At 44.5% G+C, this 27,609-nt stretch overlaps 1 protein-coding gene across 1 annotated transcript in view; it reads left to right on the top strand.

The window, feature by feature from the left end:
- Positions 1–27,609, top strand: part of NUP93 (nucleoporin 93kDa) — a 76,174-nt gene that overhangs the window by 18,480 nt on the left and 30,085 nt on the right. The window contains exon 3 of the mRNA XM_008939482.1: positions 25,987–26,049. Within this exon, the coding sequence (XP_008937730.1) occupies positions 25,987–26,049 (63 nt within the window). The remainder of the gene's footprint in view (positions 1–25,986; positions 26,050–27,609) is intronic.

Genomic DNA, 27,609 nt, shown 5'->3' with positions numbered 1-27,609 from the left:
TGAACCCACCCTTTTATCATAAAGATGCCTGCAGTGGCTGTCACCAGCATGGGCTGGAAATGTTCAACTCATCTGTGCTGGAACTGTGCTCAGACTGCTATTAGCTGCTGCCCTGAGCTGGAATTGTGGCCACACAAAAACCTTTTAAGCTGGCAGTTAATAAGAGTCATAGGCTAAAACTTGAGTCAATACAGCTACTGCCTGCTACCCAATATGGTCATTTCAGGCAGCAGTATTTTTTTTTTTTTTTAGTGTGACAACGCTTGTTTGAGATGGCTCATTTAGGAAGTGCTTGGTGCAAAAAGAGTAAGATGAAATAGCAAAACCTAACAATCGGGAATCTGTCCTAACATTGCTGGATGTTTACCCAGCTGTTGGTATTGGATCATGCACCTGCAAACTCTTTAGATGGGATAGGAGGAAGAATTTCTTCAGTGGCCCAGGCTGCCCAGGGCAGTGGTGGAGTCCCCATCCCTGGAGGGGTTTCCAAGTCGTGGAGATGTGGTGCTGAGGGACATGGGTCAGTGGGGACCTGGCAGTGCTGGGGAAATGGTTGGACTCGATCTTAAAGGTTGTCTCCAACCACAAAGATTTTATGATCCTCTGACAGATATTCCTAGACCCACAGCATTAAGCCCTTTTGCAGGACTCAACCTCAAGGTCCAGGTTCCTCGACTTCAAAAATATCAGTAAAAAAATCTTTCCACATTCCCATGCTGCATGCTTATTTATAGCCGAAACCTGAGGGATGCAAGATACTTCTGGCAAATAAATATAAGGGATCTGTGGAGGGATTTCTGACACAATCATTCTGTTTCCCTCTGTGTATTTGCAGAATAAGGGAGAATTCAGTTGGCTTGTTTACCCAAGCTATTATGCCGGCTTAACCATTCCATGATGAAGTTCCATTTCAGCACTGAGCTCGCTAAGCCATGGAGATAAAAATGATCAGTTTGTTTTTGTCCTCCTGGTTTTTCCATTCAGGTTTCACTGGATTGGATCAATGCCTACCACAGTTTCCTGCTGCAGAACAGGCTTACCCTGAACCCTTCCGTGGCTGCTCCCAGCATCCCCAAACTGCGGAGTTTTTCTGCTCTTCGGTGATCAAAGCAGCAGCTCAGCGTTGTGGACGTGGCTCAGAACGGGGAGCCAGAGTTAACTCAATTTAAAGCACTTGTTCTGTTCCAGAGCGATGCTGCTTGACGCTCACGCTTTCCAGAGGGTGTCCAGATCTGCTGCTCTGCAGAGCTTCCCTTTGGTTTCATTTGTCAAACTGATAGACTATGTTGAGAGGAGACGTACAGGGCTGATGCTGTGCTGGCAATTAAAATCTAGGAATTGGATTAAACCCCAAATGTTAGTATGCTTTGATGCAATTCTTTTTTTTTTTCCTTCTTTTTTCTTTTGACTGAGATGCTTTTTGGAGATAGTGTTGGAACCAGGCTCCTAATCTACAGTTGCCTCAGGCATAGCCATTTGAATTTCCTTTGATTTTGCTGCTCTTACCTATTAACCTGCCTGATTAATTTTGGTATCTGAACTTCTGTCCTTTTTAGTCCTGACTTTCCTGCCCTGTCAGTGCACAGTTGAAAGAAATATCTGCACAGAGGACCAGTTAGCTCTAGACTTTAAGATAAATGTTTGACTCTGAAATAATATGTACTTAATGTCTTGCTTCAAGAATGCTTTATTTATTTATTTTTTATTTAGAGCTGAGCTTGACAAAGAAGGATGAGACCAGAGGCAGTTATAAAGGGTGCATTGTATTTTTACTGTAATACTGGAGTATTGATTGTTGACTTATTGGTAGGCTTAATGCACAACCATTTCCTTAGTTAGTGTCTGAATGTCCATTAAAATGTTGGCTTGGTGCCAGAAGGTTGAAATCTTGCTTTTTATAATATAATTTGGCTATCCAAAAGTACTAATGTGGTTTGGATTTAAAAAGGAAGATAAATAGGCAAGTCTTGAATTTCCTTGTAGCTTTGCATTTGTTAACCTTTCCAGGCTGAAATGAACCTCTGAAGTAGGAGATGCTGAAAAGATTACAGAGGGAGGCAGGAATCCTGTTGTTTTGAGGCTTGTGCCTCTTAAGATGTTCCATCTTTTATCTTTGAGATGGCCACTGCATCTGCGTTTGAGGATGCAGAATCATATTACTGACTTGTTAATATATTAGTTTAAAATTAGTCACTGTCTTTTCTAGAGGAAACTTTGTATTGCTTCACAAGTGTGTTGCACGAGTACTGCTCGCTGCCCATGAAAACATGCTTGCTGTCATCTTGTCCTTTTCAGATGTGAGGTGGGGCTTGCTCTCTTTCCTGGAGCACCATCGGTACTCTGCGCTCAGTTACCAGGAGTGATTCCCCCTGTTGTTTAGTAGAATGTGTTCACTTGGTCCCCTCTGCTCCAGACTCAGGGCCACGCTACTACGTGGACAGCTTTCCAGCTTGTAGGGAAGACAGCATCAGGCTTTGAAGAGATGGGCATGGAAGGCCTGATGCTCTCATACAGGAACAATTATACAAAGCAGTTGTCCTGGCCATGGTGTTGGCTTGCTTGTGTTGGTAAGGTAGACAGGGGTGGAAACATAATTGCCATGAATTCTTTGGCACTGCAACCAGCAGTTACCCCAAGCCCTTCCAGTCTAATTGCTCTCTGCAGCAGGCACCCAGTGCTCCTTTGGGTACATCTGAAGTTGTTCTGTCTGCCATCTTTCCATCCACTTCTATCTCCCTTTTAAAGAAATGAACAGAAAAAAATGAGTTAGGCATGCTTTGGTTTACGCATGTCTCTGATCTTGGGTGGTGACATGATGTGCTGGAGCATGTCCAGAGAAGGGCAGCAGAGCTGGGGCAGAGTCTAGAGAGCAAGTGTGTTGAGGAGCAGCTGAGGGAGCTGGGGGTGCTGAGCCTGGAGCAAAGGAGGCTCAGGGGAGACCTGGCTCTGACAGCTTCCTGACAGGAGGTTGGAGCCAGGTGGGGGTCAGGCTCTTCTCCCAAGGAACAAGTGATAGGACAAGAGGAAACAGCCTCAGGTTGTGCCTGGGGAGGTTTAGGTTGGACCTAAGGAACAATTTCTTCCCCTTGAGGGTTGTGGAGGCCTGTGCCAGGCTGCCCAGGGCAGTGGTGGAGTCCCCATCCCTGATTTCCAAGGGGTTTCCAAGCTGTGGAGATGTGGTGCTGAGGGACGTGGGTCAGTGACGACCTGGCAGTGCTGGGGGAATGGTTGGCCTTGATCAACTTGAAGATCTCCTCCAACCAAAATGATTCTATGAACACACTTTTGGTGGAAAATTATACTGTTTCAACTATGTGTTTTACAGCCCGCCACGCAGAACAGTAATTACACCAAGCCAAGTACTTTGTTGTGCCAGAAATAAGTACTGGAAATTAAGGGGGGCTAAAACCACTTTTTGTTCTACCAAATCAGAGGAGAAGCACTTGACAAAAGGTGAGGAGCCAAAAGTTTGCCCTCTGGCTACTGTCCTGAGCGTTACTTAATCTTTCTTGCTCAGACTTGTAGCCAAGACATGCTGCAGTCCCTTTTCTGTCATTTCAGCTTTCTGTTAAATAATAAGATTTTGTAAGGTAGAGTTACTCTGCCCCTTGGAATCCAACTTTCTAAGAGAAACGGGTATGATACTTTTGCCGAAGCTGGTGTTCTCTCACTGAGAAATATTAGCAGTTGTTCCATCTCTGAAGCAAATGCCCTGTGAGAGGGACAACTACCCACATGAAGCTTGTGTCGGTATTTGTTAAAATCAACTTTTTTCTACCATGGAAAACTTTAGGTTTAGTGTTTCCTTTGCTGCCCATCTGATCTCCTCCATTCTCCTCTGTCAGTAGCCTGCTAAATCTGATGGTTCTGTGCACGGGCAGCTGCTGTCATTGCTCAGCTCTCTTTCCAAAACATACAAAGATGCTGGACAAAAACTTACTTTTTTTGGTATATTTTTTTTCTCATGCATTTCATTCAATACTGTAATTGGTCTGTGGAATTTTATGGTGACTTTTAAATATTTTTGGGTGACAGCAATTTGGAAATGACTCTCTTCTCTTGTGTACCAAGTGAGAAAGAGATGCTAACAAGCTATTTTGGATTTTCAGCTGAGCTTTGTGTGGAGTACACCACCATTTCTAAGCACTTGTATTCACTTTCCATGGATTCTTGTATGGCCTAGTCCCTGCTTACCTGACTTAATCAGAGTTTAGCTGTAAAGGTAGAAAAGAAAGGATGTTACCCTGTAGTGATTTAATTTACTCTGTGGCAACAACTTTTTATAGACTTTAAGTAATTGCAATGCCAATTTGAGTTACCCTGTACCACTTTTTTTAGATACTGGCAACTGCAAGAGATGATAAAGTCTCTCTCTACAGGAGGGTGAATTAATAGGTGTCCCAGCAGGCCTGGAAGGGGCTGTGTTTGATTGCACTCCTCCAACGCTTAACACCCAAGGCTCTCAAATTAGATAACAAAGAGAATCTGTTGAAAGAATGTGTGGACTTGGAAGGAAGGCCCTTGCTGATAATGGAGAAGACTAGGGAAAATGCATTTTGGGTAGTATTAAACTTCAGCAGCTGGAAGATCTTGTTTAGAACAAATAGTAATAATTAAGTTTTCTTTAAAAAGGAGATGAAGTATTCTTTTTCTCTGCCTCCAGCATGTCCTTACTTCCAGTAAGTGTACACAGGAATTAATGCTACTTGCCAGACCCTAGTTCAGTCATAGAATGTGAATAACATTACATCATCATTGAGTAAAAATATATTTTTATTAAAATGTGCATTGATGTGTCATATCATCACCATGCTGCTGAAACTGCTGGTCCACAAGGAAATGTTTGATCGGTTAATATTTTACAGAGAGCAGTTTGACCCAAGTTCAGAGTATATCCATCTGCAGCCTGTGTTTTGTCCTCCATAAGCGTGAGAAGGCAATTGATTCACTGAGAGTCTCTGTGTTAAGCAGCATGGTGCAGTGGCAGAGCTACAGTTTACAGAATCCCAGCATGGTGGGGTTGGAAGGGACCTCTGGGGATCATTTCATCCACCTCCTCTGCTCCAGCAGATCACCCACAGCAGGGTGCCCAGGATGGCATCCAGGAGGGTTTGGAATCTCTCCAGAGAGACTCCACAAACTCTCTGGGAAGCCTGCTCCAGAGCTCCATCACCCTCACAGGTAATTTTTTTCCTCCTGGTCAGATGGAACCTCCTGGTTTCCAGTTTATGCCCGTTGCTCCTTGTCCTGTCATCAGGCACCACTGAAAAGAGTCTGGCCCTATCCTCTTGACCCCTGCCCATTAGCTCTTGTTCAGCATTGATCAGATCCCCTCTGAGTCTTCTCTTGTCCAGGCTCAACAGCCCCAGGGCTCTCAGCCTTTCCTTGGCACAGAGGTGCTCCAGTCCCTGTGAAGATGGATGGGGGACACCTAAATTGCTTGCTGACCAAAGTTATAGCAGCTACATTACTGGATGTATCTCTTGAGCACTAAACACTGTGTTTACTGCTTTTTCATTAGTGAAATGTGTGTTTTGGAATCCTGTCTGCCTTCCTTGGGCCTCTTCTGGAAAGATCTTCTGCAGCAAGGCATCTCAGAATGTATGTATGTGAGCCTGCAGTGCTGCAAGATCTTAAGTGATAAGTGGAGCCTTTTCTGATCAGTTTTGGGAAAGAGGATAAATTATATCTAACTCATGAAAAAATAGACCCACCAAATATGTAAGTTATGAGATGTTCATGAAATAGCAAAGTAATTTTACAGAAGTCACTGACAAAATAACACCCTTGAAACTTGCGGTGTGATTTTTGTTTTACAGAGGCTAGGTCTTTAAGTGCTGTAGCTGACTCTGTGTATCCAGCAGCTAACTGGTGAGCACACCAAGGTAGAGATTCCTAACTGGAAGAACTAACTTACCCACGTCGTGCAAATGGAGCAGCGTAGCCTTTGTTCTTTGTCTCTCTGGGCACTCACCAGAGCTCTGGCTGTCCTGTGCAGCTTGCACAGAAAGTAAGTTCTGTGTTTAGTTTTTGCAGTGAGCTTGCAATAAAAGTTAGATTTGTATAGCAAGAACTGAAGGAAGGTTAATAACACGGTTTTGTTTAAACTGCTAATCAGTCTTTAGATGCTTGGGTCTTGACCAATACTGATCTAGTTCATGTTTTGAACTAGTGACCTCTATTTGAAAGTCACTTTGTCCTTTTAATAGTTTTCTGAGTCAGCCTCTGTCTCTTCCTGGGAGTCTCTTTATCTATACACTTGAAAAGGTTGTTCTTTTTTTGTGACAGGCTAATCCCCATTTTGTATGGCTTTGCACATTGCGTTAAATGAAAGCTGTATTGCCCTCACTCGCCTTGAAGGAGTCCGAGCCTCTCTCCTAATCTGATGGTTTGTCACTCAGTTTTCAGGGGGTATCTGTTACCTTCAGTTTTGGAAGGTTTGGAAGGACAAATGGGGAGAAGATCGTGGTGAAGATCTACTCCCCTGCAGCCTGTTGTTTCCAAATCTCTGCTGAGTTTATGTTCATGAGGTTGACCTTTCTTCAGACATTTGCTTCTACTGGAAGTGTCCATGTAATCACAAGTAGCTGACCTTAAGACATGTAGTGTTTTCAATCCTTAGTCATCTTGATTGAGCTCTAAGATTTGACCCTGGTTCTTTTCCTCTAGCTCTTCCCCTTCTCTAGCCACCTCAGCACTCACCACTCTTTGCCAAGAATTACTGCATGATAACTCAGAAGCAAGGTGATGCAAGTACTTTTTGACATAGAAAGGACAGAGATATACAGGTGGAAGATCATGGGGAAAAGCAAAAGGCATGTGAGCACAAAAGAAACAAAATCACTGACTCCAATCTTCTAGTTCTGATATTCCAGGTGAAACCTTTGTAGCTTTAAGATGCTGTGAGTTCTGAAAGGATTTAAGGGCGGGGTAAGATGCTCATGCCTTTGACACTTTTATTTCCTCTGCTGGAAGTTGTATCCTCAGTATTGTCTAATGTAAGATGACAAAGCAAGGAGAGTCAGGCAGAGAAACGAAGTGATAAAACCCCAGATGACTTGATTAGGTCTGCAAAGGACAGATTTTTGTTTGTCTTCCAATACTGTCAAGCCTGCATAGAAATGTTACTGGGAAGAGACTTGGTGCTAACCTGTCTTAATATGTACAGCTTCTTAACTGTTGTGGTGACAATGATGATGATAAATCCTTAACCAAGCAGGCAGGGCCAGTGTGTGCTCAGTGTGAGGAAGCTGAGCCAGGGCTGGAGGGATCTCCCCTCCCAGTTGTTGGCTGTTCCATGATCCCCTTGAACTCCTGCGTTTCCACTCCCCCAGGAAAGGGAGAAGAGAACAAACAACATGTGACAGATGTTAGTCATGTCACTTAATGCAGGACTGGAAGGCACTTGGATATTAATGTCATGAGCACGGTATAAAGACCTGAATAGAGTAGTCTTGACTTCTAATTAAGCCTGTTGAGATGCCAGTACTGATTGTGATTGCACTTTTGCTGTGGTAAATCCAAGGATGGTTTGACGAAGCAGGGATGCACTGCTGTGGTTGGTTTTAACTGTTGTACTTGTGGGTGTGCATTTCTCATGCAGGCCAGTAGTTCTTGTGCTGCCTACTTCAGAGCTGGCAGCTCTAATTAAGGGAAAAGCACAAACTTAGCATTTTTACCAAGGAAAACCTAAAATGCTGTCTTCACTTTGCCTCTCTGCTGCTCATTGCGGACCTGTCCCATCCCAAACAAACATCCTGTGCATTGCAGGAGTCAGCAGGTCTTCTCAGGGCCATCACTAGCATTTGTTTCACCTTAGCACCTTTTGGTTTAATACCGGGAGGTGTCTGGATTCCCTTGACAGAGAGCTGAGGAAGTTGTTCCTCCGGTATGTTAGGATGCTGCTGGAGGCCCACAGGTTACCTCCAACATGTGGGGTGACCCCCATCTGCCTGCCTTTCAGAGGGAGGCCCAGGACATGCAGTTAGGCAGCACTCCTTTTAGGAAGGACACATCTCTTTGTTTGTTTGCTGTTGATGGGAAGGCTGGGTTTCACAGCTTCTTCTGTGTCTGTGGGCTGGAAACAGCCTCTGCTGCAGGATGTAACATGGGAAAGGATGGTTCTGGAGCTGCTGGCAGGTTTCTGTGGCTGCGTGAATTGAATCGTTGTGGAATGGAGAATATGGGCTTCATTCTGCCTATGTCACTCTTCAGAGATGCAGATCCATGTATAATTGCTGTAGCGTGGGGGGGAAGGCAGAGCTTGTTTTCCTTACACCATTCACAATTGATCCATAACCCTGAAGGACCAAAGGCTGAAGCACAGACTTGTTTCTGCTTTCCTGTGTGAGCATGGTGCCTGGCGGGCTTTGTGCCGTGGAGAATTCGGAGACGTTCCATGAGAAGCAGAAGCACTGATAATTTATCCTGGTTAATCGTGGCAGAAGGGTCAGGATTGCTGCTCGCTGATGCTTCGTGGCTTCCACCAGAGTGAATAATTCATCGCTGGACTCTGTCAAAGCGTGCTCTTCAGTTGAGGCCCTTGGTGGATTGCAGGCATCAGTGACAGTAAGAAGAGATGAAGGATGGGCTTAGTGTTTGACAGCCATGAACTTAGCACAAGCCTCTTGGCAGCATTAGGTTAACTTCCTCATCCTGTGCTTCCCCGTCTCTGGGAACGTGAGCAACGTGGGACTTGAGCTTCCTGTGACGCTGCATGAAGAAATTGAGCAGCTAGGCAGAAAAATGCTGGGAGGGAGGGGTGGGTATCAGTGACCATATAGTTCTGTGGGGCTGAGGGGGTTTGCCTGCCACGGCGCTGAGGCAACAGTTGCAGCAAAGGGCCATTTTACTCCAGGGTTGAAGCTGCTCTCCAGCACGCAGTGCCTAACCTGCCAGGGAAAGCCTGCTGCTGCCAGCGAGGGCTGCATTGGGCACGTCAGTGCTCGCAGTCATCTGCCACACAGATTGACATCCCAGGCTCGTGTATAAAAAAAAAAAAAAGGGGGTTAGCATTCAGAATTAAAAAATTAACACGTTCCCTCCATAATTACAGACTTTGCTGCACAAAAGAGGGCTTTCCAGGCAGAGTTTAATGGCCCAAAAGCAGAGCCATCACTCCTTCCCCCCTGCCTCCTTTTAAATTAGCGTTGGTATGTTTAAAACACTCCTCAGATCCTACTGCAGAATAGCTGTTTGGCTTCCAGTTGTGGGTTTTGGGGGGTGGTTTTTTTTTTTTTTTAAAGCTGATTATTCTTTTTAATGCTAAAGATGGAAAGTGGTTTGCATATTCATGGCACATTATAATTTGGAAAATAATCTCCTAGTAGATGTTTAACAATGGTTTTGGGTAAATGGACACTTGTTGCGCTTTGTTTAAACGATTACATCTCAATTATCACTGGATGGTGAGAGCATGGGTAATACCCTCGGTTCTTTGTTAAAAAGGCTCTAATTAAAACTGGTTCCTGCTCTTGCCTCTCAGATAAATACGGCCGTGGGGTGGTTCGGTGACACTCTGTCAAATTGCCGGATTGAGCCACGAGTTCCCCATTCATCCTGACAAATGATACCGTTAACTGGGGGGGTGGGGTGTGGATGGCAGGGACAGCCCTGCCAGCCTCCGTGATAATCCTCTCTGCTTGGCTGGGCTCCCCCGCCTCTCCTCTGCTCGGGACGTCCCTTTTCTCATTGTACAGGATGTTTCTTTCTTTATTGGTCACAAAAAGCTGTGTTCCTCAGTGGGTGCTGTCGGGGTGTTTCCCACACTGCACGTTTACATCCTGCCTCTTGTTTGGGGCAAACTGAAGCCCTAGAAAGCTTTGTTGAAACTCGGGTCTCCTTTGAGCTCTGTCGTAAGCCAGTGACTCCCAGTGTGAGGGAGGTGGTGGTTTTTTCCCCTGCAAGAGGATGGCTTTCTGTGGTGGTGGTACTGCATGTTACCAGAGCTGGTAAATTCCCAGTTCCAGATTTAGTTTTGACTCAGGACAACTCATGTTCTTGTAGTCCCTGAAAGCTAGCCCTTGACCACAAAGCCTAAATTCCTGTCCCCATAGCCCAGTAGCATAATAATACATCAACCCACTGACTTTTTGCTCTGCACTGCTGCATGTGAACCTAACTGTATTGACATGAAAGCGTTAGCCTGGATTTCTTCTGTCCTACTCACTGCAACCTACTTGAATCGGACACCTAAACCCTTCATCCCCTCTTTCTGCACCCCTCTGAAGGGAGAGGGTGAGTGTGCAGAGCTGAAAATAGAGGCAGTGTGCCTGGTATGCAGCCTTCCTCCTTCTGAAGAGACCCAGCGAGTCATTAATGCTGGATCATCACCCTGCCAGCCTCTCAGGGAGGAAGGGAGCTAATGCTTTAAGGCACTCTCCAGAGCCGGTATGACAGTGCAGTATTTGCTGCTGCTGCTACAGCACTGGGTTAAACAGAGAACAAAAGATTTTTGGGGAAGGAGCTACCTATTGCTTTTTTAATTTGCTGCCAGAGATGTCTTAGTTCTGCTGGCCAAGGATAGCAGACATTGCAGCTGGAGGACTTCAAAAAGGAGTTTGTACAGGAGCAAATCCAGGGATGCTGTTCATGTGCTTCCCTTTACCCCTGCCTAGTGTAAGACTGTGAAAGAAAGGGAGAAGTATTACAGTAGATTACTATGTTTTACAGATTTTTTTCTTGAATTTCTTTTAGAGATGATAGCATCTTTGATTTTGGTAGTTGCGGTGAAGGAATCTCCTTCACTCCAGAGATGCAGCTGTACTGAAGAGGGAAGGGAGGTCATTGTGGACAACCAGAGATGGGAAGAGGGAGCAGTCCTGACACAGAGGAGGACATCCATATTCCAGCAGATTCAGCATGGTCTTTGCAGCATCATTCTCTTTAGGGACATGATGCTTCCTACTCGGAAAGAAAACTCTTACAGTTTTCCTCAGCTGTGGCCCAGCAGCCCTGAACAGGAATATTGTCCCTTCTCCTCCCGCAGTCCTGTTTAAGCACAGAATTGATTGATGCATGAGCTGACTGAACCCTCTGCTAAACTGATTGCCAGTGGAACAGAGAGCAGTTCCGACATCTTAGCTGGGTTACCACTCAGAGTTGTTTATGCTAACAGCCCTTTGGGCTCAGTAGTTCCTCTTCGTATCCCTCAAAGCTGTTGCTTTAAGGAATCTGTAGGTAAGGGGAGATGGTGCTGTGCTGAGCCACACTGGGAAAGGTTTCCCTGCAACACTGTGAGCTGGCAATGTAATACGTAAACCAAAAAAGGTGTGTATATCTATAATTCTGCTAACGTGTAACTTTGCCATTGGGAGTAGCCTCTGGAGTAACATTACATGGCCAGAAAATAACAGAGAATGTCTGTTGATAAAAGCAGGATCTTTAGAGTTGTGGCTAGCAGCTCCAGATGGATCATTTTGCTCCTGAAACCTCTGACAAAGCTACAACCTGTCGCAAAGAGCTGTCTGTCTCTTCAGGTACTGTTACCTGGTTCAAGGTTCAGCTAGAAAGCAAATGCTCTGTCTATCCTTCGTGCTCCTGGCTCTGCACCATTACTAGGTTATGCAAACTGGAGGTAAGCAAGGGGAGAAGCCATCCAAAACTGGAGCAGCATGTGTGAGGTGAGCAGCAAGTTACTGAGGCGAGCCCAGCTGCAGGGACACGGCCAGGCATGGATGCTCAGAAATGCAGGAGGAGTGCCAGAGTTCAATTATTCCTGCAAATGCATACCCTTCCTCTCCTGAAAGGGACTTGGCTCGCTCTTGGGCGTAGCAGGTTGTGATCAGTGGCTTTCCCTGCAATGCAACTGACTGCGGTTTTCCTCTGAGAGCATTGGTTGGTTTGGACCTGTCTTCTCCACTCAGGAGCCTCCTGGGACGAGGGTTTGGGTATATTCAGCACAGTGTTCACTTGGACAGGAGCAGGGAGGGTTTGCTTCTTCCCGTGGTTTGAAGAAAATCACCTTAGGATCAAGTTTGCTAGTTTCAAAGCCAAAATACCTTGTTTTTAAGAGAGCGCTTGGTCACTTGTGAAGCTCCAAATCATGCAAGTTGCCCAGCAATGTCTTTGGGGTGGATAAACCTGAGTCACAGAGCACCTCCTACAGGCATAACACTGTTAGTGGGAATCGCTTCCCAACCAGAGAGTACCATGTTAATTCAGAGAGGCCGTTTTTTTCGCTCCGTAAAATATCCTGCACCATTTTGACCGGTACCTTGTGTCCAACCGGTACCCCTGCAGCGTTTTTTTAATTAAAACAGAAGTGGAAATAACGAATTGGTGGTGACTGCAGATATATCACTGTTAATGCACAGTAAAATGCTCTCCTGATGCCTTTCTGTGCTTCGTTAAATGAAACGTAGGCATCCCAAGTCTGGAATTTTTGTGTGCACATTTGCAAATACAAGACGGGCATTCGGGAAGCGGAATTGAGTTGTGACATGCAGTACTATTGCAGCAGGGCTGTTGTTGTGGGATTTCAACAAGAGCCACCTTTGAATTTGGGGGTGTCACGGGCACTTTGCAGGGGGACGGGAGCCGTTGGCACCACGGGTTAAATGTGCACCCAGGACATGTGAAGTTAACGCCTGAGAGCGGCACACTCACTTTTTTTGTGAAATGCTTCTTCACGGTTGGATGTTTTCCCTATTGCAAATCCTTTCCTTATTTCTTTGGTGCTTGTAATTTTTTTTCCTTTAAGATGGGGGTGGTCCGTTTCTCGATTTTTCTCTGGCTTTCTGCACTGTAATGATGGCACCATCACCTGACTGCTGGAATATACTGGCCTGACTTTAATCAGCGGGTGACTGGCTCTTAGCGTGGTTTCATCTCTGCTGTTTTACATCCCCTCTTGTAATTGCACGATTGCTTGCAGCATTGTTTTTCTATTGGTGACAACGAAAGGCACATGTTAGGATTTTACCTGACCTTACACTTTTTTGTTTAATGTTTAAAGTATAGGTGAAGTGGTACATAGCAAATAAAATCCTCTTTATTTGTAAGAAGCCTGTTTCACCCCTGTGTGCAATTGTTTTTGAGACTATGTTATATGTATAAAACCATGATTATAAATATGACATGGAGGAAGAAGTAGTTAGGCTGAGGCTGTATTACTACCAGATCTGCCTTTCTGTAGGCTGTCAGTTTCACTGACGTATATATGCTTACAATTAAACAACCTCTTCAAAGCTACAGAAGAAGCAATGTTTAATGTAACTAGCATTCTGCTGAATAACCAAACCCAGAAAAACAATAGAGAATTGATGCTCTCCTTTAAAGAATGTAGACACCAATTAATATGCAGTAAAATTATCTGCCTGCCCAAGTTGTTTCAACAGCTCTGCGGGGCTAAAATGGCAGAAGCTTTCTGTTGCTGTAGAAGAATCAAACTACCATTTATTTCAGCCTCATGGTATGTGCAAATTCATGCAGCTCAGTTAAGGGAATAGCTTCACAACTGGTATTACAATCTGTGGCTGGAGTGCTGCATCACAATGCAGCAAATGCATTTTCCACATTAACCAAACATGACAGCTGAAACGATTATTAACCATGCAATATGTCGGAAGTCATCAAAAATTCACATCAGAGTAATTGCAGTGGCTCGGGGAAAAAAAAAAATAGTAGCATCTCTCTGCTCTTGCCTGCCTCCCACCTCACCCCCTCCTGATTCTTACATGGTACAGTCCGTTAACAATAAAATATCCTTCTGTAACCTATAAACTGTTACTCCCATCAGTTACTGGTTTCAGACTGATGCTTTCCCTAGAATTTGAATAAAGCACCACTGGCAAAAAAAAAAAAAAAAATATATAGCTGCTTTACAGGCAGTGGTGTTCAGCTGTGGAAAGCAGCTGCTTTCTTATTGTCTTGCTGGACTCTTGACTGTCTCAGCCATTTCAAGACTTGCAGGTTTGATTTATATCTTTTTATTTTATTTTTTTAAAGCTAAAAAAACTTGAGCGTTAATACAGCCAGCTACAGCTGTGTAAGCCTACATACCAGGCAGTTGAAGTGTGGCACTTACAGCCAGCATTAACAGGTTTGTAACTCCTCAGTACTGAGATCTACAGGTAGGAATGTATATATTTAAAATATATATGTGCAGGTAAAAAGCTTGCTTTGATAAGAGTTCTTCCTTCAGGTGTATTCTGTGATGGTTTTTCTTTGTGCTGTTGCTGCAGGTTGTTTAAATTTGGGGGTGAGTAATTAAAGAGAACAGGTGGGGAGTTTTGGAGAAATCCTCCTTTTCTCACAGAAAAGAAACCTGAAGGTCTGTGCCCTTACCTCTGAATATTCTTTGCTAGAGCAGCTGTAGGGTGGGGCAGTCCAGCCGCTGCTTTGGGTTTTAGTCATGTTGCCTTTTTAAAGATCTTCTTGACATTGCTGACTTTGCTTTTCATTTAAGCAGAAATACAGTAGCATAACTTTCTGAATGCCTTTATTCCTGCTTTCTCTTCCCTAGGCTATGAAATGTCTACGGAAGTATTTTAAACAAACAAAAATAATATAAAGATGCTGCTTGAATATCTGATTTTTCTCTCAGTTTTCATTGTGGTACAAAGATTTCGGTGCACTCTGTTCCAACAGAGACACCTAGGATTTATTTAGAAGGCACACTAAACTTTCTTAAATTTTATTTTGAAGTAAGGATTTAAAATGTGGGATGAAAATGGCAACAAGATAAAAAATATTTCTACTTGTCCAAAGTAAATGAAGATATTTTGGTATTTGTCTTTTTGTTAAGTTTCTTAAATGCGGTGCTGAAGTATATTTGCCTAGTCAACTGGAGTTTGCAGCCTAGACCCCACCTCTTTCAAGTGAACAGGGTATGCTGTGAAAGGGGTTAAGACAGTAAAATCATAGTAAAAGGAAGCAGTCGGGGAATTAACATTTATATAAACGTGGTGGCTGTGACTAGCTGGGTGGGTGGCAGCTCATTTAATCCTCTCAGGTCTAGGGACTCAGAGGCTGCATGTGAACTGGAAGCTCTGCCTGCCTTGGGTATGGGGAAAAAAGTATAGGGTGGGTTGGTTTTGCTCCTCTCCTTTCAATTCTGTGTCTCTGTATATGGAGAAGAGCAGGTTAATGACCTGTCTGGGTGCCTGGGCTGTTGCAGCAGAGAATGACTTGTCTCCTTCAGGGCTCCATCCCCAAATTTTAAGGTGCCTATGTGCCATCTTCTGCACTCTTCCTGTTGTCAACCGAGCAATGCTTAGAAGGGGAGACACGGGAACAGTGGCACAGCACAGCCAAAAAAGTTGCCTCTTTTGAACAAGATTATACTTGTGCTAAGGGGCGGGGGGGGGAAGAAGGTATTGCCACAAAAGCAGCTCGGCAAGAAATGGAGCAAAAGACAATGAAATGCATGGTTTGCATGTGTGAAAAGATGGAGGAAGGCATCTCCACTGACCCCGTATGGGAGGCAGCTCAGTTATCCTCGCCGCTGGTATGCTGTGGCACATAATTTTCCTTTGTCTGAAGTGGGTGGGAGACGAGTTCAACTGAACTCCGGAAATTAACCTATGGAAAAAATGACTGAGCCACTGTAATTAATAATTAGCTGTAGGTATCTTAGAGCAGGGTTTTCTGTCCTATCTACTGGCAGCATCTGGACTTGGCATTTCATTTACATGAGAGTCCGAAAGCTTCCGTGGCGTGTCGCGCGCTGCTCCGGAGTTCCTTCGCAAGGGTGGGGTACAGCCCGAGGAGGAAAATGAAAACCTTTTGTCTCCGGTGTATCCTCAGCACACCGGTCTTGTGCCCCAAGTCTGGAAAGTTTAAACCTCTGATTTCTTACACAATAGGAGAAATAAACTGAAAAAGGATCGAGTGTTTATTAGAACGTATTTGTTGCGGCGGAGAATTTTAATACATGCCTTTCTCCCCGAGCTTTGTAATGCATAACACCTGAAAATAGAACCTGTATAATTATTACAGGCGTGTTCTGGTTTTTATTTTAATGATCTGTAATTAATGATTCATAGGTCATTTAAATAATTAAATTTGTGAAATGTATCAGTAATGTAATAAGGGAGCACCATTTCTAAAGACCACGGCATGTTTAAATTGAGGATTTAAATATATTGTGATGTGTATGAACTTCCAATTGCTTGCTTTCACTGTCAGTAAAATATTTATATTTATTCTAAGGGACAGACTGCTATGTTGAAAATGCCTGTTAGGTGAACAAAGTAGTTCTTATCTACAAATATTTAAGAAGAATGGGCTAGCTAATTTGGGCTTATTTTTTTATCTCGGATGATTTTGCCAAATCATCTCATGTTGTTTAAGAGGGCTGAACTTCAAATGTGCTCATTTTCTTGGAATTCTCCACACTACAGTGCATGTCATCTTGGCTCTTTTGTGGCATTAGCCAGCCACTGTCAGCAAAATAAAGTAGGATTAACTTTGGGAAGGTTTTCTCTTCTGGGAAGCTTCAAATGGTGGTAGAAACGTTCCAGGGAAGCCCGTTGTGGAGGTGAGGCATTAAGGAAAGCCATCTATGCTGGGCTTGAGGATTTGCATCCTGGTTCAACTTGGTTATCGTGTCTCCAGTGCCGACAGGGTTTTGATGTCTCTGAACCAGGCGTTGTCCCTTCGAGGCAGCGAGTGTTTGCTGCATGCATCACTGTGTCTGAAACGCACATGGAGGCTGGAGGATTTTTGCTTGGCATTTTGGTTTTGACTGAAGCAGAAAGATAACTAGTGCTCCTGAGGAATGCTCAGGAAGGCAGTACGTGGGCTTTCAGCTGCGGGATGGGGGCACGGCAGCTGAAATCCTTCTGCTCAAATCCTCCTGCTCTTGTCCAGAACAGCCCCAGAACAGGGAGAGTGTTGTGCTAAGCACTGCTAGGCTCACTATTTGCATCCCAAGGAGGTAAACAGAATAAATTTTTTTCATTGCTGTTTTTTTTAACGTGGTTTCACACTAACTAGAAGGCATTTCACTGGTTTTACGCACCTGAAATTGTAAAGGAAGAGCTGTGCAAATACCAATGATGTTTTTTGCTTTCCAAAAAAGCCTGAGAACATCCCTGTTTCTCACAAGCAGCAAGGTTATGTGCTTCCAAGCAGGCAGCCAGATAGAGGGTGGGCGAGATGGAAAGATTGCACTAAAATTTGCCAAATCGGGTTAGAGGAGGCTAAACGTTAACAACTAGCAGGTTTGTTTAATGATTTGTCCATGTTGCCGGTGTTCCATCAGAAACGTGCTGTTTCGGGCTGGAAAATACTTCATCAACTGATAGGGATGGCAGTTTGGCTTTTGGATGTGATCCTGAGAAATGGATTCTCTGCTGCCAGGTGAAGTGGGTTATTGTCTCTGCCTGTACGTTGATGCTACTGGACAGTTAGTCCAGAGACAGACATGGCAAGCTGGTCACTACGTCTCCTTTATGCCATTTTCTTTTCAAACTACTCCTTTATTAGCTGGTGTTCTCTGTGGTATCCAGAGAGAAGCCTGTCTTCCTGGAACAGGGCTGGACGCTCCTCTTTTCCTCAGCTTTATCCGTTTTTTTGTGTGTGGTGCTGACAGATTTCCAGTGGCTGGTTTCTCAGCTTACACCATCTCAGGAGACTCCTCGCCAGCTCTCAGCACAGCAAATTGAGGTGTGGTCTGCAGGGGCAACCGTGTGCCTCATCCCTGCCCCTGCCACGCAGGGATGTGACATGGGCAGAAATTCAACACGGGGGTTTTATTTGTCCCTGCATGTCCTCCTCTTCGAGGGAGGAGAACATGCTGCTACTTTGAGTAAAGGTGGAGTAACCGCGGTGCTAAAATGGCAGCGGAAGAAATAAGAAAATGGCGTCATCAGTGAAATTAGTTTCGATGGCTTGATTTGAGGCCATCCTGCACGATGTCTTCAGTGAGAGGTGTTACATTACAGGCTTAGTTCCGACTATAAAATGAAGATTTAGAATCGTTTAAATCTCTAGTTATTTCTCAATATTCCCTTAGAAAGCGTGATAGCAGAGAGGTGGATGCAACAGCTTCTTCCAGTCGGTGATCAGGAATGATCTTTGTTTGCATGCTGTAAATATTTTTTATATAGGATCACCTTGTCAATCTCAAGCCCACTGGAATGACCTCATTTTATTTAAACTGAACGCCAAAAAAAAAAAAGAACCAAAGCACCGAGTTCCACTTGGATTATGAATCTCTTGACGCGTACTTGAAATTTTTCTTGGAGGGCTGTATTTTTTTTCATCAGGATGCTAATACAACAACATTGATAGTGCAGGGGAGAGACTGTAGCCACTCTTCTTGCCGCTGAGCAAAGCCCCATGCCAAGGTCACCCCTCTGTTTAAAAATCTTGGTAAAACCAGATATCTGTGTATTTGGAAACTTGACAGATGAGCTCAGATTTCCGATGCTGCGGTTTTCTGGCTCTGTGCTGATGCTTATGCTCACAGCGCCAAAGGAGATGGTCCTGCTGGCCTGATCTGTGTGGAGAGCTTCCCTCACTCAAGAAGTCATATTCCAAGGGAGGTGACGTTGCATTTAATTGCCTTTGTGACATTTTGGGTTCTTTATCTTCTAAGATGAACAGAAACGCTGTCTGAGATGCTTTTGGGTGTGGTGTACCAGGGTTAGCTGGCTGAACAAGCTCCTTCTGGTGACTCTTGAGTAGTGTTTCCTACTGCTATACTTGGCTGGGAAGAGTCTGTCCTCCTCATTCCTCTAGTTCAGATATCTTTTGTCATTTTTCTTCCTTCTGTTCTTTTCATGAACTCTACGCAGGTTAGGGTTAGTCAAGACTTCCTATTTTGCTTTTGTGCGGATTTCCTTGGTGCTTTGTAGCTTGGTAGGATATGGGATTCTCATTGAACAGCTCCCAATTGCATTGTAGGGAGGAAAAAAAAAAAAAAAGATTGTATACCTGGGGAGGAAAAGACTATCACTAGAGAGGGCAGCACTGTTGCTTACACCATTTTTGTGTTGCATTAACTGCTCTCAGAAATGATCTGTGCATTGTAGACTTATAATTCTGAAGAGAACCTTATTCTGAGCAACCTTGCTGTAAGATTTTAGATGAAAAAAGCTATTTTCTTAGTTTAATGCCATTAAAGCCTTGGTGACTTGGAAAAAAGCCCCCTAAACCGACGTCTAGCAGCATTCCCATGTGCTCTGCAGCCCAACATGAAGTGGCAAACATTTTCAGAGCCTGGAATGAGGCTAATCTCTGTAATTGAAGTTATTTGGGTTTCACTCTGAAGGGGAAAGACAGAGCAAATAGCATGAATAATTACTAATATTTTAATAATTAGTTAGTGTATAAGTAACCCATAAATTACATATATTGCAGTGGTTGAGATATATTGGTGTTTTTTAGAACAGAGTGTCCTCCTTTATTCTATTTAATGATTACAGTTGGGTTTGTTCGATCTTGCAAATTTCTCTGACATGGTTTGTAAAATCTTGCGGAAACTCACTGCAGTGTTCTTGTTTTATCAGGAGTTGAGCCACTTTTAAGTAAAATTGGAAGTGAAATATTGAGATCTTCTAGCGCCTGAAAACCTGAACTAGCTCAGCATCCTCTGTTGAATTAGAAGGAACTAAAGTTGAGCAGAGTCATGTTTTGTGCCAGCAATGACAACCTCCATTTTTTTTTGTGGAGCAAGCAGTGCCATGTAGCAGCAAGTTCAATTTTGGGGCTGCTGTGGGAGTGCCTGGCACAAGATTCCAGCAGGAAATCTGAGCAGTGGTATTTTTCTAGACGTTTCCAGAGTGACAAAGCTGCTCTCCCTCTATATTTCATGGTAGACATTGCTGATATTCCCTGCAAACACCTTGTGCTCTCCTTGATGGCTGCGTGCTGCAAATGCATTTTGGAGGACTGCGGTTGGGTGTGGGGTGTGATGGTGCCTCTTGGAGCTGGGGGTTGGTCTAATATTCACTACTTGTTTGATGTCAGCCTTCCATGCTTAATGGCTAGTCTCCTGACTGAAGCAGGAGCTGAGAGGTATTTGTATTTCACCCCTCAATACCTGTGTCTAAGGAGCACGCTTCCAATCTTCCCTTGCCAGACCCAAATGGTCCCAGCAAGAGTCAAAGAGCGAGGACCATCTGCCCCTGCTTCTGTGAGGGGCTATCTGTGATTTCCCAAGGAGCGCTTCTGTCAGTGGTTGGAGTTTTTCATCTCATGGCTAGAAGCAATAATGATATTTATCCAACACAGCAAAATCCAGTATTTCTGGATACGATCTGAAGTTTACTGTGAAAACTGCCCAAGTTTCATAGCTCAGCCTAAAAGGGGAAAATAATACAAAACCATGGACTGGGTTTTTGCACTGCTTTGTAAATGTTTGCCCAAGGCTTGCTCTGCAACACAGACAAAAGGCTGGATTCAAAACTGAGCGTGACATCCGTGCCACACTGAGGGTGGGGCAGGGAAGCCCTGATCCAGCCCCAGAAGGTATCTCCAGCAAAGGTTGCTGCTCTGCACCTTCCACAACATGTACGGCCTGTCGAAGAAGGCTCGTGGGTGAATAGTGGAGATCCTTCTTGGTTCCTCTGCTCCACCCGTCATGAGAGGAGACAGCATTGCAGCTCTGCAAAACTGGATTGTGCTGGAGCAGGAAGCTGCTTTCACAAAGGGGAAAGAATCTTTAAAATCGTTGATGGTCATGCTGTAAAGCTGAGATTAGGAGAGGGTTTGTGTATTTTGATGACTTGCTGCCACTGAAATGCTGTCTGCTTGCAGGGTGGAGAAGAGCCCTCCCACCTTGGTTTTCAGACCAATTGAATGTGAGTATTGGCTACAGGTGGGAAATGTGGGCACCATGCATGGGGGGATGTGGCTCAAGACCCCTGGGAAGGCAAGTTTTGGAGCAGCAGCTCTCTCCCAAGCCCAGTGTTCAGCTGGATGAGCACAGTTCTGTGTTACAGCTGTTAGTCTACATGGTTTCCCTCCTAAGCTTTAACAGGCCCATTGCTTTGGAAGGCTTTGATCACAGAATCATGGAAGGGTTTGGGTTGGAAGGGACTTTCAAAGGTCGTCTTAGCCAACCCCAGCAACTGGTGCAACAACTGGCTCTATGGTCTTAGCAAACTGTAAGCTCTTCTGGTTTTCCCCAGCTTCTTCTCCTGTTTAGTCAACAGTCAATTAGTTTTTTAGAAAAGTGTTGGAGGATTTCCTATTCTAAATGCAGTGCTAAGCAACTTGAGAAACACGCTTTGTAGTTTGACAAGCTCAGTTGTCTTAGGCCAGGGAAATGTTGTAGTGCTAACTCCTTAAACTGGACACTAGCTACAGTAGCAGGACAAGCCTTGTCAGACTTCCCCTGCAGTCAGCCTTTGTGCCTGCGTTGGCCACACCATTGCTTACGGGCCCATCACCCTGTCTGTTTAAAGCAGGCCACCCAGCAAGCATTGATGCTTGTGTCAGCATAAACAATAATATGGCTTTTAAAAAACAATAATATGTAGGCTCATCTGTTATTATGGAAGCAGGTTCCAGGTAGTTGTGCTTCCTTTTCTGTTCCCAGAGAAGACATGGCCAGGAAGGCTGTGCCAAGGGTGCACCACCCTGGGAGCGTGCTCAAACATGGGCACATTTGCAGTGGGATTGTAGTTAGCAAATGGTTTCCCAAATTTGCTAGTAGAGATAGTAAAATCTGGTGCTTCATCTAGAGCTGCTGTTCCCACCTCATTGGCAAAGAGTGGTTTTTGTTAACTGTATCATCATCATTTCTGCTGGTCCTTTGCAGGGCCCACTGGACCTATTGGAAATCCAGCACTTGGAAATATTTTAATCACCATTAATTGCCTCAAAATGGCCCCAGATTGTTCGTTTGATTTTTCTCCTTTCTTCCCCTGCCAGTGCAGAAGTAGGCACTGCTGTCAGTGTCCAAGGCCTTGGTATACTATCTGGCAACATTTGCCTTCTCTTGACAGCTTGAATACTAAGATCAAGTATTAAAAGCATGCTCTGGCTGGTGGAAGTAATTAAGAGACTTCTATCAGCCAGGCGAGAGTTCCATTTACTGCGAGAAATGGAAGAGACTTTCAATCTTCTGTTAAAATCAGTGCATGCGTGCCCCTTCGTACCGAGAATGAATTAGTTACTGGAATGCTTTCTTGCTGGAATTCAGGTTGGAGCAAGGGAAGTGCTGGCTCATGTCCCATGAGCCCGTGTCAGGCAGCGATTGCCCGAGATGAGAACCGACAGTGAAGGAACAAGTAGGATGAGAACAGGGGAATGGCCTCCCAGGGTCCTGCCCATATGCTGCTGGGGCCACTTGTACAAACCATCCTCAGGCAAAGCACAGTGGGGCTGTGTTTCGGCAGAGTGAAAATGTGGGAAGACTGGAATCCAAGGGGTGAGACACCCAAGAGGGAGTGGAATGTGCTGGGGAAAGATGCTGAGAGCCAGTAGATGTGGCAGAGTAAGCAGGACAAGCTGGAAAATGGAAACTTGAAGGAAGAAGAGTGCCTGTGTCCTGACTTTGCAGAGGCCATCTCATCAGATACTGTAGAAATTGTATGTAGGAAACAGCCGGCAGCGAGTGCTGCAGAGAACCTGTGATGGAGAAGAGTTGTGCTGCTTCCCTTCCAAACCAGACGCAGGAAGAATGTAAGAATGTGTAGGAGTCTCGCAGTAACAGAGGAAAATGAAATGCCACTCACTAAAGCAGGGTAGCGTGATGGGACATTAGGGCTCTGTGAGCTTTTTGTGTAAGCCTGCCTCAGAAATAGAAGATACATTTTCATTTTCAAGCAAAATCCAGGCTACGTTGGGATCCCTGCCTGCAATGGCAGAGCTTGTACATGGAGAGCTGCAAGGTGAGGGATTCACTGCCTAGGTTTTAGCAAGGCTTTTCCTGTATTTGCTATCTACCAGGGCCTCTCTGGGCAGCCTGCTCCAAGCTTGGGCACCCTCACAGCAAAGAAGCTTCTCCTCCTGTTCAGGTGGAACCTCCTGGGTTCCAGCTTGTGCCTGTTGCCCCTTGTCCTGTCACTGGGCACCACTGACAAGAGACTGGCCCCATGTAAAGTGCTTCTCTTCCATCTTTGTGCCCAGCCTCTGTCCAGAGAGCTCTGCTTTCTCTTCAGGCAGATGGACACATTTCTACATTTCTGTGAAATCCCAGTGTCCAGGGACCAATGCATGGTCTGCCACTAGGTGGCAATGGAATAAACCTAGGAATAAAAACAGATCCTAAACCTGTGAACTGCTGCCCACCAAGGCCTAGAGTGACAACCCCAGGAGCTCCTGTTTGGGCTAAGCAGAAGCAGTCTCATGAGCAGTACCAGGAGTCTCAGCATCACTCCCTCTTCTGAGGCTTGACAATTAGCCTGTAATTAACCAAAGCAACAATTGCCATGCTAGAGTCGTATTGTTTAGCATGAGGCATAGGGCCCCTCTTCAAAATGTACCTCTCTTCAGCGAGGCATTACGGATATTATTTGGAATGTGTGAGGATTTTCGGTTGTTTAAGGATAAAAAAAAAAAAGACAATTATCATCTCCTAATTGGCATGAAGTATAATCGAATCCCTTAAATGGACCCAGTGAACTCTCTGGGAGCTGGGAGGTTCATTAAGCAAGATACTCAGCCTGGATTTATGGACTTCAGGGGAAGTTCAAGCACACCTTCAGTTACTCTGCTGATTGCTGGTATTGCTTTGTCCCTTTCTAGGCAGGTACCTGCTCAGCTCAGGGCACATGGTCCTCCAAGGAGAGAAGGGAGGACGGGGGTTGGTAACATGGGGATTTTATCTCCCAGGGCTTTCAGGAGCCCAGTGTTCACAAACCAAGCAGGGAACCAGGCTGCCCAGGACCTCCGAGGGCTGCAGTGCCTGGCTCAGTGTGCACCTTCCATCACGTCCAGATAGCTTTAGGGCTGTGTTTTGGAGACAGTGGGCTTGAGGGCATGTAAAATTAGCAGCATTATTAGGATACTGTGAACGCAGGGTGCTCTCTGCAGCATCGCATCCCTACCCTCAGAAGTGTGGCTGTGTCTTCTGCTGGTGTGTTGGGGTGTGCCTTGAAGGTGTAGAAGCACTGCTTGTTATAATTCAAGATGATATTTCTCCAGTTTAGGTTGGAGGTGGGGAAATAAAAAAAGATCTTGTTGCTCTCTCAAAGTCCCTCCACCCATGCAGATGTGGACAAAGCCATGTCTCCATCCCTCCCACCTCTCCTGAATGGAGCGAAGCAAGTCTTGGCCCACCCAGGTGACTGCAGCAGCCCTCGCCTCGGTGACAGCTGCTGTAATAGTTGGTCCTCAGACGTGTGCAAGGATCTGGATCTAGCTTCCCTTTCCCAGATTGTAACTGTGCTTTCTCTGCAGTCTTGGTCTAAAAATAAAGCAGGACATGGTGGGCACTGAAGACTAGGCTGTGTAGAAGTGGCTGCTCTCTTCCATATGGAATTCAGGGTCTGTTTCTGGGGGGACCATGTCACACGCCTGCCTCGGAGGATGGAGGTTGGTTCTCTATCTGGTGTGCAGAAGGGGGTCACGTTCCCATTACCAGCTGAAGGAGGTTGCAGGCTGTCCCATACCTCAAATGCTTGCTCTACATTTTGCAGAAGGAATGGGTGCACAGTGCCCTTTCTTGCACAGCCTGGTGCTGGCGCATCTATGCGGCAAAGATTTCTTCAGTTGGAGGAGATTTCAGACCCTTCTCACCTCCTCGAGCTAAGTAGCAATCTGGGATACCTGTGGTTGTGTGTGCTGCTGCAGGATTTTGAAGACCTACCCTAAATATGTTGTCCTAAAAGTCCAAATTCTTCTGACAGCAAGTTTCTATCCTGCTGCAGGATCTGTGCACCTCTGCAGGTGCTGAGTTCTGCCTGGCTTGTGTGGATCCAGATGCTGTCAGGTCGTTGGGGCAGAAACTGTTTATTTGCAAGGAGATCTGGGGAACGGAGGCACAAAACCCTCCTGATTCCTGACAAACTGGGTCAGACACCACTGCAGTTGTATATCCTGGTCGTAAAAGCATGTTTGGGTTTGTTGGCAGCTCTTAGTTTTAGAGCTGTGGAGCCAGTGAACAGATTCTTAAGGAACCAGCACTTAATGGAGTTAATAATGTTATAGTTGATGACTTCAGGGGAAGACAAAGGCTTATTTTCCTTTGGTATGATTTCAGTAATGATTGAGTTGAATTCCGGGAGTACAAATCAACTTGTGTTTGCTTAATTGTTGATATAACAGTGGAAATGCAGAACAAAAATATTCAAGTTAGGGTGTAATAAACATTTTGTGCTTGTTGGTGGGTTACTGCAGCTTACCCCATGGGTATTTGTTGAAAATTCAAAATATCATTTGTTAAAAGTTCAAAATGCTGTCTGTTCCCTACTCTGGGTCACAGAAGTAACCTTTGGGACAAGCTCATCTGAATCAGTCTGTTCATATACACCTGACCTCTATGATTTACTGAAATAATGAAAATGTAAAAATAGATTTTGTTTTCCTTGCTCCAGCTGTATGCAGGGAGAGAGGTTGTCCTTGTAAACTTTTCCTGTGTGCTTTCCAACTGTTTCGTTATTTCCATCTTTCCTCAGCTGACAATTTTTAAGGCTGTTTTCACAGTTCCTATTGGGCCTCCAAGAGCTCCACTCCTGCCTGAAGCTGCCAAGTCAAAAACCTTTTTTTTTTTTTTTAATATACTCAAGTCTAACAATCTTATCTTGGCTTATCGCTCCCAGCAGCTTTCATCTTAGCTCCCTCAGATGGAGAGCAAGGGGAAGCAGTTGCTGGGACACAGAGATAAAAAAGAATAGAAGCAGGACATTTCAGTAGGATTTAATGCATATTAAAACAGGGGATTAATGCATTTTCCTTTTCACGTTGCTCTGTATGTGCATCTCGCTGTACCTCTGGTGAAGTAAAGTGACCTTTACACTTCTTGCAAGTGGACTGGGGAGAGAGCTCCGAGCTTTGCTGAGAGTTGAGAGAACTGAGTGCTACAGTATGTATCTGATGTTAGTGCAAGGCTGAATTTTTGACTGAAGCTGTGTTCCTCTTTCTCTGCAGGGATTCCTGAAGAATGAAAAAGATAATGCATTGCTGTCGGCCATTGAAGAGTCTAGGAAGAGGGTGAGTTGGGAGCAAGCACCACTTTTTCCTTTAAGAAAGAGAAAGGGGGGGGAATTAGATATTTAATAAGCTGGTGGAGTTTAAGAGCACAACAGGAGTTGAAGTACATGCTACCACATTCAGGCCTGTGCAGCAGAAGTGCTGCAAGGTTTAATTCCCATGCCCGTAGAAGAGCCAGAACACCATGCTGCATCCCAGTGTACAAAGAAAATCTCTCATATAAGGAAAACAAAGATTTTTTTTTTTTTTTAAGCAGCACAAAGGAAAATTATATGATGAGAAACAAAGAGTTCTCCCTTGGGCTCAGGCTTTGCTGAGTCCAGTTTTTTTCTTGCTAAAGGGACCAGTCCTGAATCTGTAAGGGAAAAAAAGTCAGAATTAGCCTGGCCCTGTTCATCCCCTGTCTCTTCATCTCCAAACAGGTAGTTGTTTTTGATCCCCATTTCTGAATCTATTTATGCTTTTCATACCTGATGTGTTCTGGGGCAACGATTTCCACAACTGAGTTGTTGTTTGTCTTAAAACCCTCGCTTGGAAATGTCATTGAGTGCTTCCGAGTGCCTGTGTTAGGATTGTCTTCCTCTGTGTACATTTGGGGCATCAGGTTTAGAAAAGAGCTTGTTTGTTTCAAATGATAAGAAATAGTACTTATATAATGAAAGTATTTTAATAGCGCTTATAATTATACACTAATTACTGAAGCATATTTAAAACCCTGTTGAAATTAATTTAGTGAAGGTAAGGATAAGACCTATGTTCTACAATGGAAATAGAAAGTTAATTTATATAGTAAAACAAAGACACCCAAATCTTATGCTCCAGTTGCACGCATGCACCACAATTAAATGTTTGCCAAATGTCACTGCCTCTTATCAATTCATTTATACTAGGGAATATTTTGCCCCTTAATTGACAATATCCAAACAGTGGGCTGTAACGAGATGAGAAATTTGCTCAGCCAACCAAGACATTTAGTTCTGCATGCTGCAGCACAAAGCTGTGGGAAAGGGAAAGAAAAGGGACATCCAATATAGCTTATTTGCTATTTAGAATTGGTGGAAACATTCTTCTTCATCCTGGTATGCTCAAGGCTGCTAATTAATATCACCCCAAAAAATACTGGGAAGGTAGCGGAACATCTTGTCTATCCTAATGCTATTGCCAAAATAAGGAATATTGAGGGAAAATTCATTTCCTTCCCCAAATTCCCCAATCGGACCTGTAGACAAGGTAGCACATCAACCATTTGAAAGATAAAAAGATTTTTTTTTTCTTGGGATATGATGTTCTTACATGCTTTCCTACATTACGTTCCTGATGAGAGAGATTTTCTAACTATGTGATGCTGCTTGATTTTCCCTAATACCTTTATTTTTATCCTGTTTTAAAAGGAAAAGATACTGGTAGAGACTTGAACTGTGGGCAATAAGCACCCATCTGTCACAAATGCAGCAAGTCAAACCTTTATAGCCTGCAGGGCAGTGAAAAGCTGGTTGCTGTTGGAGAAGTTAGTGTCAAGAAACAGCACAGATCTGTGATGACCTGGATATTGTGCTCATG

This window comes from Merops nubicus, unplaced genomic scaffold (genome assembly GCF_000691845.1).
Source record: "Merops nubicus isolate BGI_N331 unplaced genomic scaffold, ASM69184v1 scaffold2284, whole genome shotgun sequence".
Classification (NCBI taxonomy): Eukaryota; Metazoa; Chordata; class Aves; order Coraciiformes; family Meropidae; genus Merops; species Merops nubicus.
Note: the sequence above shows the minus strand (reverse complement) of the source record. Positions and strands in the feature narration are given on the sequence as shown.